Source organism: Elephantulus edwardii, unplaced genomic scaffold (genome assembly GCF_000299155.1).
Source record: "Elephantulus edwardii isolate Elephantulus edwardi_28Jun2011 unplaced genomic scaffold, EleEdw1.0 scaffold00207, whole genome shotgun sequence".
Lineage (NCBI taxonomy): Eukaryota > Metazoa > Chordata > Mammalia > Macroscelidea > Macroscelididae > Elephantulus > Elephantulus edwardii.
The window spans coordinates 195,586-206,535 of NW_006399957.1; the positions used below are offsets into that span (position 1 = coordinate 195,586).

Genomic DNA, 10,950 nt, shown 5'->3' on the forward strand with positions numbered 1-10,950 from the left:
CTCCACTGTGCAGCCTTCATTCTGGACTTCTGTCATGACAATAATACCTAATCATATATCCCTTTTAAACAGTTCTTTCCCTCATCTCTTTCAATGCAGTATACATTATTTATCCTCTCTTTCTCAGGTTTCCCTCAATCCTGATTTCAGTCCTGTTTTACAACAGTGGCCCTATGCAATATTTGACCTTTTAAGATGGAGATATTCACTCAGCATTATGTCCTCCAGGGTCACCCATTTTATATAATATTTCATGAGCTCATTGTTTTTCAATGCAATGTAGTGTTCCACTGTGTGAATATACCAGAGCTTCTCTATCCATTCATTTGTTGATGGGCACTTGGATTGTTTCCACCTCTTTGCTATTGTGAACAAAGCCACAGTAAATGTGTGTGCATATGTTTGCTTGGGTGGCGGTTATGGTTTCTTTAGGGTATATTCCCAGTAGTGGAATTGCTGGGTTAAATGGTATTTCTATTTGTAACATTATTTTTTTAACTTTTGGAGAAAGCGCCATACAGCCTTCCATAGTCGCTGCACCATAAAATGATTTCTTTCTTTTTTTTTTTACCCTTTTTTAAATTACTATTAATTATAATGAAAATTTACAGAGACTTTGGATTCATTGTTACAGGTGTCTGTGACTTTTTATATGTCCTATTGTGAAACACAGGAAGAAAGTATTCAATTACTTTGTGAACACTAAATTGTTTTATTGTATTAGAAGTTCTTTTGAGAAGCTGTAATTTGAAAGAAGTAAAAATTGACATATTCTTACTTGTCAGAATTTCTTTTTTTTTTTTTTTTTTTGGGGTGTACCGTCAAATCAGATCTGACTGGTACAGGAGGCGATTGTTCCTCCTCCTTCAGCAGAGCATCTGGTGGATTTGAACCGCGCACCTCTGGGATTGCAGTACAGTTTCCTGCCACCAGAGCTCGCCACTTGTCAGAATTTCTTACATCCTTGGTGGTAGGAAGACCTGGTACATGCTGTCGGATATGAACTAATTTCTATTCATTGTGACAGTTTAGCACAAATGTTGTAACTTTAGTCAGCACTTGCACATTAGCTCATAGCTCTGTGGTCCTGCTATACCACCAGGACTCTAATAAGGATGACAGCAAAAAAATTCCCACAGTGTTCCTCACTGTCACACTTACGATCACCATGAATCGCAGTCTATTTAGTGCAATGAGTTTAGTCTTTTGGTTTTCATATGCAAAGTCTGCTCCCTCCCTGAGAAGTTCTCTGGGTTCTTTCCTCATTCTAGCATTTAGAAATCCTGAGTGAGAATGAATGAGGCTCCTTGGGATTGGCCACTAAACATACTCTTGGGGTCTGCCAGTGGCCTTTTAACATGAAAAACATGGAGGGAAACAACACCAGGAATTTTCTTCTGGGGTTCAGTTTTTGAAAGATAAGCTAATTAACGCTCCTTCCCCTTTCTCTCTGGAGGAACAAGCACATAATGATTGATTTGGGCACCGGCAATAACAACAAGATCAATTGGGCCATGGAGGATAAGCAGGAGATGATCGACATCATCGAGACTGTTTACCGAGGGGCACGCAAGGGCCGAGGACTGGTTGTATCTCCCAAAGACTACTCTACCAAGTACAGATACTAAGCTCTGCTCTGTGTAGATGTTGTGGAGTCATTTCCATGTACAACGCCTGCTGAGAGCCTTTAGGAAAGTTTGTGCAAGTCAAGGAACCAGAATGTTTTTGAAGGAAGGAATTGAATAGCCTTAAATTTTCAGTCTGCCAGTCCATTGTATTTTTATATTGACAAATAAATGTAAATACCTAACTAAAATAAATATAGTGCAAGGTGATGAACCATTAAAATTTGTTTTTAAGAACCTTCATGAATGGATTACTGATTTTGTAGTCAGTATTTCTGATCTTTACTGCTAGGATGAGATTTTGAAGCTGGTAGGTTTTATATATTAGCCAGCAAACCATATCCTATAGTACAGGAAGAATACACAATTAGGATAGAAATATCTTTTATTCTCTGGATTATTAAAACTTTATAATATTTCAGAAGAGGACATGGAATAAAAGATGTCATTGTTTATATCAAATGGATCTTAGCTGAAAACAATACCACAAAGATGTTCATGTGTTTTATTTGCTATGCAAAAACATTCCACCGTATGGCTCATAACATATCATTGGTAATGTTGCAAACAGTGGGAGGGCTAGAGTGCTAAATTGTGTTCATATGAAATCTATTCATAGACTAAAAAACAGTCCTTTGAATGAAACAAAGGGATACTGTGCAGTATAATATCAGGGAAGAGGTATGCCAGGGCTGTATCCTTTCATCATACCTATTTAATCTGTATATTGAGCAGATAAGCCAGGAGGCTGGACGAAAGAAGAATGTGGCATCAAAGTTGAAAGAAGACTCTTTAGCAACCTACAATATACGAACGACACAGCCTCATTAGCTGAAAATGTAGACGATGTGAAGTACTTACTGATGACCACCAAAGACTACAGTCTTCGGTATGGATTATACCTCAAAAAGTCTTCACAACTGGTATCTTAACAGAAAATAAAAATCCTCACATCTCACATCTAGACCAGTAAGCATCATAATGAGGAGAAAATAATTGAAGTCAGTGAATTAATTTTACTTGTATCCATAGTCAGCATCTGTGAGAAAAGCAAAAGGTGTGGGGAGCACCATATCTGACCCTTAACCAAAGCGTCAACACAAAACCAATTCCCGTGACATCAGATAGGTTGCTCCCATGCTCCTATACCTCTTTCTACTCATCTCAACACCAGTCTTGCTGCTTTGCAGGGTGTAGAATTAGATGTGATAGCTCACAGACCACACAAAACCATACTGGGGAAGTTAAAGGTATAATTCAGATTAATAATAGAATGCAGACGAAACAGCTCCCAAAATGTACATGCAGGTACCTCAGCCTTGATTCTTGTGGCTGTAAGTGTTCCCAGGTTCTCAGTCATGCGAATATTGGTTTCCCTCTGCAATTGTCCAACAATGTCCTTGGTCTTGACAATATTGTTCATCCACCCCCCCACCCCTTTCCCAAGTCCTATCTCGTGCCAATTCTCCAGTATATCTGTGATTGCTGCTGCTGTCTTTATGTGTCCTACGTTTTCCTGCCACCTCTTCACTGAGGTAGGAAACGTCTCTTTCCTCTTCTCTGGCTGGGGAGGATTCTATCTCTGAAGTTTGAGCTGTTCAATTTATTGTCGAGACTAGCCAATCTTGTAGATTGTTGAGACTGGCCAATATCCTCATGAATTTGTAGATAGCCAGTCCCTTTGTAGATAAGCCCACATGCCCCAGTCACATAGTTCCTCCCATCCACATAGTTATCCACATTAGATAAGCCATATTGAAAGACAAAGTCTTTGATATCCATGGATGCAGCAGTTAAGTAGTCATTAGACATACTTACTACAAAAGACCTCTTGAAAATGTTAAAAACATCAAGGATGTCACTTTGAGTACCATGGTATGTCTGACTGAAACCATGGTATTTTCATTCACTTGATGTTTGTACAACCAACAGCTGGATAATTAATAAGATTGAAGAAGAATTAATGCCTTTGGTGAAGAGTATTGAACAAATCTGTCTTGAAAGAAGTCAAATCAGAATGCTGCTTAGAATCAAAGATGGCAAGATTTCATCTCATGTATACATTTAACATATTAGCAGGGAGAACAGTCCTTAAAGAAAGATCATGCTTGCTAAAGTTAAGATGTCAGTGAAAAAGAAGAACCTCAATGAGATGGATTGACCAGTGGACTTAAACATAGCATTGATTGTGAGGATAGGTCAAAATCAGGTATTGTTTCATCCTGTTTGTTGTATCAGGGTCACTGTGAATAAGAAAACCAGTAAGTTTAACAGAAACAAAACTAACAATCTTTGATACTTTTCCTTTCAAATTTGAGAAACATATCTCTTCTTTCCATTCAGATTTTATCTTCTATACTTAAGCATATTGGATTTTCTGTAAAACTTGGATTGCTATGACATTTCCTTATTTCCAGTTTCTCTCATTTGATCATCTTTGTCCTGACATGTGCAGTGTGGTTGCTTGGGATCCTGGCCTCACGTGTGGACAGTGTATGGAGCAGTTGATAGGGGCTGTCCTCACATGTGGACAGTGGTGCTTGATTGGTATCCTCATAGTGCACACATTTACAACCTGCAGCCTTTGTCTGGGTTCATATCTGTGCTCTGGTGTCCTTAGTCAAGGCACTTCCCTTTTTTGTATCCCACTGATATTGTGAAAGGGGATTAACTGTGTCTGCCTATTAACAGGTATGTACCTGCATGCAAAGTATAAGGTAAAGGCCTGGGAGATAAGCAACCATGTAGTCCTATTGTGAACATGGGGAGTGCATTCATATATGAACCATACTTTTAAATGTTTACATGTGATTTTAAAATTCAACTGCACAGCTACAATCTGCCTTACCTTAATTTCCCCCTTCATAAAATTATAAGTACAATGTTATGTCACAGTTTTATGTGGTGGTAGTGAGAAAAACTTTGATGAACTCAAGTTACCCAGGTATGATAAATGTAACGGAGCGAGTCCCCAAAAAGATCACCGAGCCAATTAGCCGAATTAACAAAGTTTATTTCGAGTTTGAACCCGGGCTCCCACATGCTGACACAGCAGGATCCACCTGAGAGCCCCGAATTGATGTCTGCCCATCCTTTTATACCTCTGCTATTCCCCTACCCAACCATACACGCCATGATTGGCCACCCACAGTAGTTTGGGTATTTGTCCACCTTCAATTGGCTAGCCATAGCTCAGGGAAACAGTTTGGAAACCTATTTTAATCTTACCGGTTACTTCAGATACAGGAATGCGGAAAAATCCCTTGTGCCCTTCAAAAGAAGAAGAATTCCACTTTATGGCAGTTGATCCATCAGGGTGGGATTTACCACAGGTGGGGGTGGTTTGTTTGCTAAAAACCACTCAAGCGGGTGGGGTGGGGTTAACTGTACTTTATCAGAAACTGAGTTTCTGATAACTGGTCCTTTCAATAAACAGTGTTAAAACTCCTGCCATTTCTCCAAAGAAAATAAATGACCAATAAGCACATGAAAAAATGCTTAGCATCATTAGTTGAGATACTCATTCCTGCCAGGTTGGTGCTAACTCAGCTGCCCATTGCAGTAAGTTTCTGAGACTGTGAATTTACATGGGCAGAGATTGCTTATTTTTGTCCTTAAACTAGTAGTTCTCAAACCCAGCAGTAGAATGGCCTAAGGAAGATAATCCATTGCTGGTGGGAATAGAAAATGGAGTTGGCTGGAAAAGCTGTTTTCTCAAAATTTAATACAGAACTATTGTATGACCCACTAATATATATATATATATATACACAAGAAAGGAATGCAAACAAAAAATTGTATGTCAGTGTTGGTTGCAGCACTATTCACAATAGCCAAAAGGTGGAAACATGTCCATCAGTAGATGGTATATGGCATATCTATACAGTGGATTATTACTTAGCCATGAAGAGAAGTCTGGATGCATGCTACATGAAGCAACCTTGGAAACATGCTGAGTAGAGGAAGTCACAACAGGGAGGCTCAGTGAGGTGGATTGTCAAATGGCTACAACAATGGGGCTAAGCAGCAATAACTCTTAAGGAGAGTACAGGACTGAGCAGTGCTTTGTTCCTGGTAGACAGTTGATTCGTTGGAACTGATTGGACAACACCTAACAAGGAGGGGGAGAGAAGACGGTGAATGTGGGAGAACATTCTTTGTTCATAGTTGTCTTTGTTAAGTAATTAGAAGAATAATGAGCCGTCTTCTGGATTGTATTCTTACTACGTTGCAGTTGTTCTTTTCACCTTTATTGATGTGTATTTTTAAATTGCAGAAAATCAGAAACCATGTAATTTTTAAACTCCTGAAAAGTTTGAAATTACTAAAAATAAAAAAACCAGTCTTCATTTGATCACATTTTCAAGTAGCTGGTCCAGTATCTTTAGGTCTGTAAAAACAAATTTTTAAAGAGGTAAATGCTGATTTATTAAGGAGCCCACTTTTTTTTTTTAATATTACATGTGAGGCTTTATTAAGGAGCCCACTTTTTTTTTAAAATGCTGATTTAAATACCAATTACTGCACACTTAAACTCAGAGCCAAAGCTGTCAATAAAAGTACCTTAAATTCCTATAATTATGAAAATAACGTTTGATAGGAAAAATTTAGTATACAAAGAAATAAAAAGAAATTCTTTTTATCGTAGATAGGAGTTTATTAGATTCTAAGCTTAACATCAAGAAAACAGATTCTCACCACTGGGCTGAAAGGCAGCATCATGAGAGATGGTGAAGAGATTGAGATTGTTAACAGCTTCAGTTTGCTCAGCTCCACAGTCAACACTTTTGATACCAGCAGCCAGGAATTTAAAAGATGAAATGCTTTGTGAAAGTCTGCTGTCAGGGACCTTACCAAGTACCGAAGAGCAATGATGTCAGTCTGGAGACTAAGATGTATTTGATTCGGGCCATAGTCTTTGCAATTACTTGCTATGGTCAAAGCTTGACAATGACTTGGGTTGATAGGAGGAGAATTGATGCCTTTAAGCTGTGGTGCTGGAGAAGAGTATTGGACTACTAGGAGGTCAAACAGGCTTGTCCTCGAGAGGGTGAGGCCAAGGCTGCTCCGTGGAGGCAAGGATTCTGCAGCTTCATCTGACCTACATTGGACATGTTGCAAGAAGGGACCTTAGAGAGGAACATCATGCTTGGGAGGTTGGAGGGACAGTCCAAGAGAGGAAGACCCCCAATGAGATGGATTGATTCAGTGACTGGGTAATGGGGGTAAGTGTGTTGGAGACAGTAGGATTGGCACAGGATAGAGCAGAATTTAGGGCTGTCGTACATAGGGTTGCTATGAGTTGCACGCAAGCCAACAGCACATAACAAGAATCTCGAAGTGGGTAACAATGTGCTCTTCAGCAGATCATTCATGCTGTGTCAATAATGCCATATCTGTGATAAAGCATCAACAGTGTCCAAGAATGCATACTTTCTCACTTTTTTTAGATGGAGGAATAGTATAGATGTTTAATGAGACACTGATAAAGCCATGAAGATAAGGATCAAACCATCTAACTGCCCCCATTCACACCTCTCAGTGGACCCTTGAAATGGGAGAAGCTTAGAGGGGCTGATATACATCAGAAAGTGATGCTAGGTATCTTCCTAACCATCTTATTGGATGTTTGGTATTGAGTGGATTTTTGACTACTTACGAGCTGGCCTGGAGGAGGAAAGGAAGTAGCCATCCTGGCCAGACCAGCTCCGAGAGGGTATGCTGCACAGACCAGACCTGTCCAAGCTATTTGTTCCTCACCCTCCAGTGAGCTGGGGATTTATAGTGGGAGGGTGGGAAGGCTGAACAGTTTTAGCACTGGTGTACCTGACAACTATAGTAAATAAAGCATTTTCAGATGCCCCCTCCCTTGTTTTGCAGGCCTGTGGCTGTAACAGAATGCCAGGTTAGAGATTTAGAAGTCATTCAGCTGTGAACTGCTGCTCATACAGCAGGAGAGTATGAATACTGTGTTAGCTTTCTTTTTTAAAAATTTTTTGTGTGTGTGCTAGCTTTCTTTAAAGAGTTGTCAGTAAATAAAATAATTCCAAAGACTCAATTAAAAGAGCTTGTATATATTTAGATTAGTCTTAGCAAGAGAATATGCATAATGTTTTATTAGAGTTGTGTATCTTTGTATGTGTCATTTAGACATCTATCCAGGATAGGCCTCAGAACAAAGCCTGATATCCCACTTGAGAAGACCTTTTTCCATTGAATGGGACTTGTGGATTAAGGGTTTTATGTAGTGTTCAAATAAATGGTCACATGAATCTAAAATCACAGATTGTAGTCACAAATCTTCACTAACAGGTGTTTTTATTAAAGGCTGAATTAGAGTCATGGAAAATAATGATATTTACGTAATAGTTTTGTTCATTTAAAAAGTGAGTTTTTAAGGAACTATGATAAAATTTCAGTTAATATAGAAAATAGCAGTTGGAAGTATCTTATTCCAGAACATTTTTCACATGTTAGAGAAACAGCAATTACCATAGCAAATAAATAAGGTAAGGAATTGTATTTTCCAAGATAAAGTAATCACATGCAAAAGACAAACATTTGGTTTCATGATAGTGATCTTACCATTTGTTCCTTCACAGCATTTTGGATCCCCGCCTGCACCATTAAGTCATTTACATTCTTCTGTAGGTCACTGATTCGATTTCCCATCTCTTCCAGTACAATGTTAAAGATAATGTTTGGCTAGAACTCAATACAGAGGCCTAAAAGGACTTCAGACCTGCTGCAGCTTGTCCTGTTCTGCTGGAACTGACAGAACTCCAGGGAAGAGGAGATAAACAATGGTATAGTTGTTAGATGAACGTTGAGAATGCAAATCCATGATTCACAGCTGTGATGCTGTGTGTGCTCTGAAGTGTTAGTCTGGGAGCCCAGTGAGGACTAGGCTCCCTGTGTGGACATGTTGGTGCTGTGACTATTGGGCAATGGCAGAGATACTTGGTTTAGCTAACCTAATGATTATGTAACTAATGACAATTTTAAAGTGATTTTGCTGTGTTTTAAAATATTACATTTTAGAATCTTTCCTCCCCATCACCGAGATGAGAACCCATCTATAATATCAAAAGTAGTAAATTAATGACCCACTTTACATAATAATACATTTTGATAGTTTTAAAATGTACAATTTTGCATAATTTTACAATTTTATGTAAAATGTACATAAAATGTAAAATGTACAATTGTACACAGCTTTAGTTTGCTTGGCTCCACAGTCAACAGTCTTGGCACCAGCAGCCAGGAAATTAAAAAACGTATTGCGATGGGAAAGTCTGCGGTTAGGGACCTCTCCAAAGTACTGAAGAGCAGTGGTGTCTCTCTGGAGACTAAGGTGCGTCTGATACAGGCCATGGTCTTCACAATCACTTGTTATGCATCAGAGAGTTGGACAATGACCAAGGAGGATAGAAGGAGAATTGATGCCTTTGAGCTGTGGTGCTGGAGAAGAGTATTGAGGGTACCATGGACTGCTAGGAAAACAAACAGATTTGTCCTGGAAAGGGTTAAACTGGGTGGCTCCTTGGAAGGATTCTGAGGCTCTGTCTAACATACTTTCGACATATTGTGAGGAGGGACAGGTCCTTAGAGAAGGACATCGTGCTTGGGAGGGTGGAGGGACAGCACAGGAGGGGAAGGCCCTCTATGAGGTGGATTGATTCAGTGACTGGGATAATCGGGATGGGAGTGTCAGAGACAGTGTGATTGGCACAGGACAGAGCAGAGTTTAGGGCTGTTGTACATAGGGTCGCTATGAGTCACAAGTGACTCGATGGCACATAACAACAAAAACAGTTTTAAAATGTTTACCCATAGTACTCTTTGTCATACCATTATTTCTTGATAAAAAGTTTGAAGGGCTTTTGGGAAAGCCGATTGGTGATATGGATGTTACGCTCCTTGCACAGTGTGTGTATATATATATATATATGTGTGTATATATAGATGTGTGTGTGTGTGTGTGTATATATATATATGTCACACAGATGGCCTGTGCTGTCATAAAATAGGAAGTGTGGTCTTCTGCTCAGGGCTGTGATTAATGGTCAGGATTCCCAGAACTAAGGTATGGATACTGGGAAGACCGGAGTACACAATTGTCCATGAAGAGAAGGACGTTCCCTGATAACTTCTTGATAAATCAAGTCCAAAGTGATTCATGTTACAAGAAAAGGATATTTCTGAGGTTTAGAGATGCAGTTAGGGCTTGGAAATGTTCTTGAAGTTCTTGAAATAGATGTTCTGCCTGAAAGAATGAACCATAAGGAACTGAATGTGTATTTTACAAGTCTTGACACGATATAAGGCCAGCTGCGTTATGACAGAGGTACCAAGGCCTTTTTACTCAGCACAGTGCTGCAGCATGGAATGGGTGTGTACACAAGAATAAACAGGCAAGCCTCATGTAACCTCACACCTACAAAGCACCAGTCTAAATGTACTGACTGAGATGACGAACAAAGTTACAGAAACCATGAGATTTGTGGACATCATTAGGTGGAAGTGTGCTGAGTCATCCAGAGAAACCTCTTCTCCCTCTTGGTTCTAACTTCTTGGGCCTCATCCAGCCTCTCCCTGAGCCCAGAAGAAGGCTGAGGGGAGAGTGGACTCTCCCCCCTTCCCCCCATCCCCGGTGGGCGGAGGCTCACATTTTCCCTCCTGGAGCCAGAGCCTCCGCAGCGCGCTTGGGTCTGCCCCCAACCCGGTTGGAAGGAGCTGAGGCCGGGCGAGGGATGGGTCAGGTGAGGGGTCTCCACTCACCACGGTCTGGAGCGGCCCGGCTGCGGGGACTGCGGGGTCCGGCGCCCGAGTGTCCATCGCGTCTCCCTCGGCGCCTGCGAGATTCCGACTGGACTGTTCTTGAGACGCTACCTGCAGTGATGTTGGGAATGCGCCCTGCAATTAAGCATTTAAGGATGAGTTTTCGGGCAAGAGTCAGGCCGCCTAGATTTACAAGGGTGGGGGACGGTGTACAGGTGACGTGAGTCAGGCAGGGAGCACGGCGTAAAGGGGATACGAGAAGAGGGTGGTGTGGGAGTGACACGGGCAGAACTGGGGGGGGTTCAACGACATGGGGAGGACCGGGTCAGGTGCACCTGCAGCAGCAGTGTGGGAACAGTGCACAGGTGACAGGGGGCAGGAAGAAGGCAAAGGGACCTGTGTGCTGCTGGCTGCGCGCGTCCTGGTCCTGGGATCTTATGCGGCTTCTGGCCTGTTTTACAGCTCTTCACTCGCTCATTAACAACCCTTCGTTTCTGGTACATCAGAGCAGGTGCCCACGAGCGTCCTGTGACTCCGCTGTATC

The 10,950-nt window shown here is 41.0% G+C and overlaps 2 protein-coding genes across 2 annotated transcripts in view; one reads left to right on the top strand and one right to left on the bottom strand.

Moving 5' to 3' along the window:
* Positions 1 to 1,628, top strand: part of TXNL4A (thioredoxin-like 4A) — a 14,514-nt gene extending 12,886 nt beyond the window's left edge. The window contains exon 3 of the mRNA XM_006897223.1: positions 1,457 to 1,628. Coding sequence (XP_006897285.1) covers positions 1,457 to 1,628 — 172 coding nt within the window. The remainder of the gene's footprint in view (positions 1 to 1,456) is intronic.
* A 6,564-nt stretch (positions 1,629 to 8,192) lies between these two features.
* HSBP1L1 (heat shock factor binding protein 1-like 1) lies at positions 8,193 to 10,463 on the bottom strand. Its single transcript, XM_006897241.1, has 3 exons — positions 10,407 to 10,463; positions 9,825 to 9,891; positions 8,193 to 8,305 (listed from the first exon to the last, which is right to left on the bottom strand). Exons 1-3 carry the CDS (start codon positions 10,461 to 10,463, stop codon positions 8,193 to 8,195), a joined length of 237 nt encoding a protein of 78 aa, XP_006897303.1.
* Between the last annotated feature and the right edge of the window lie 487 nt (positions 10,464 to 10,950).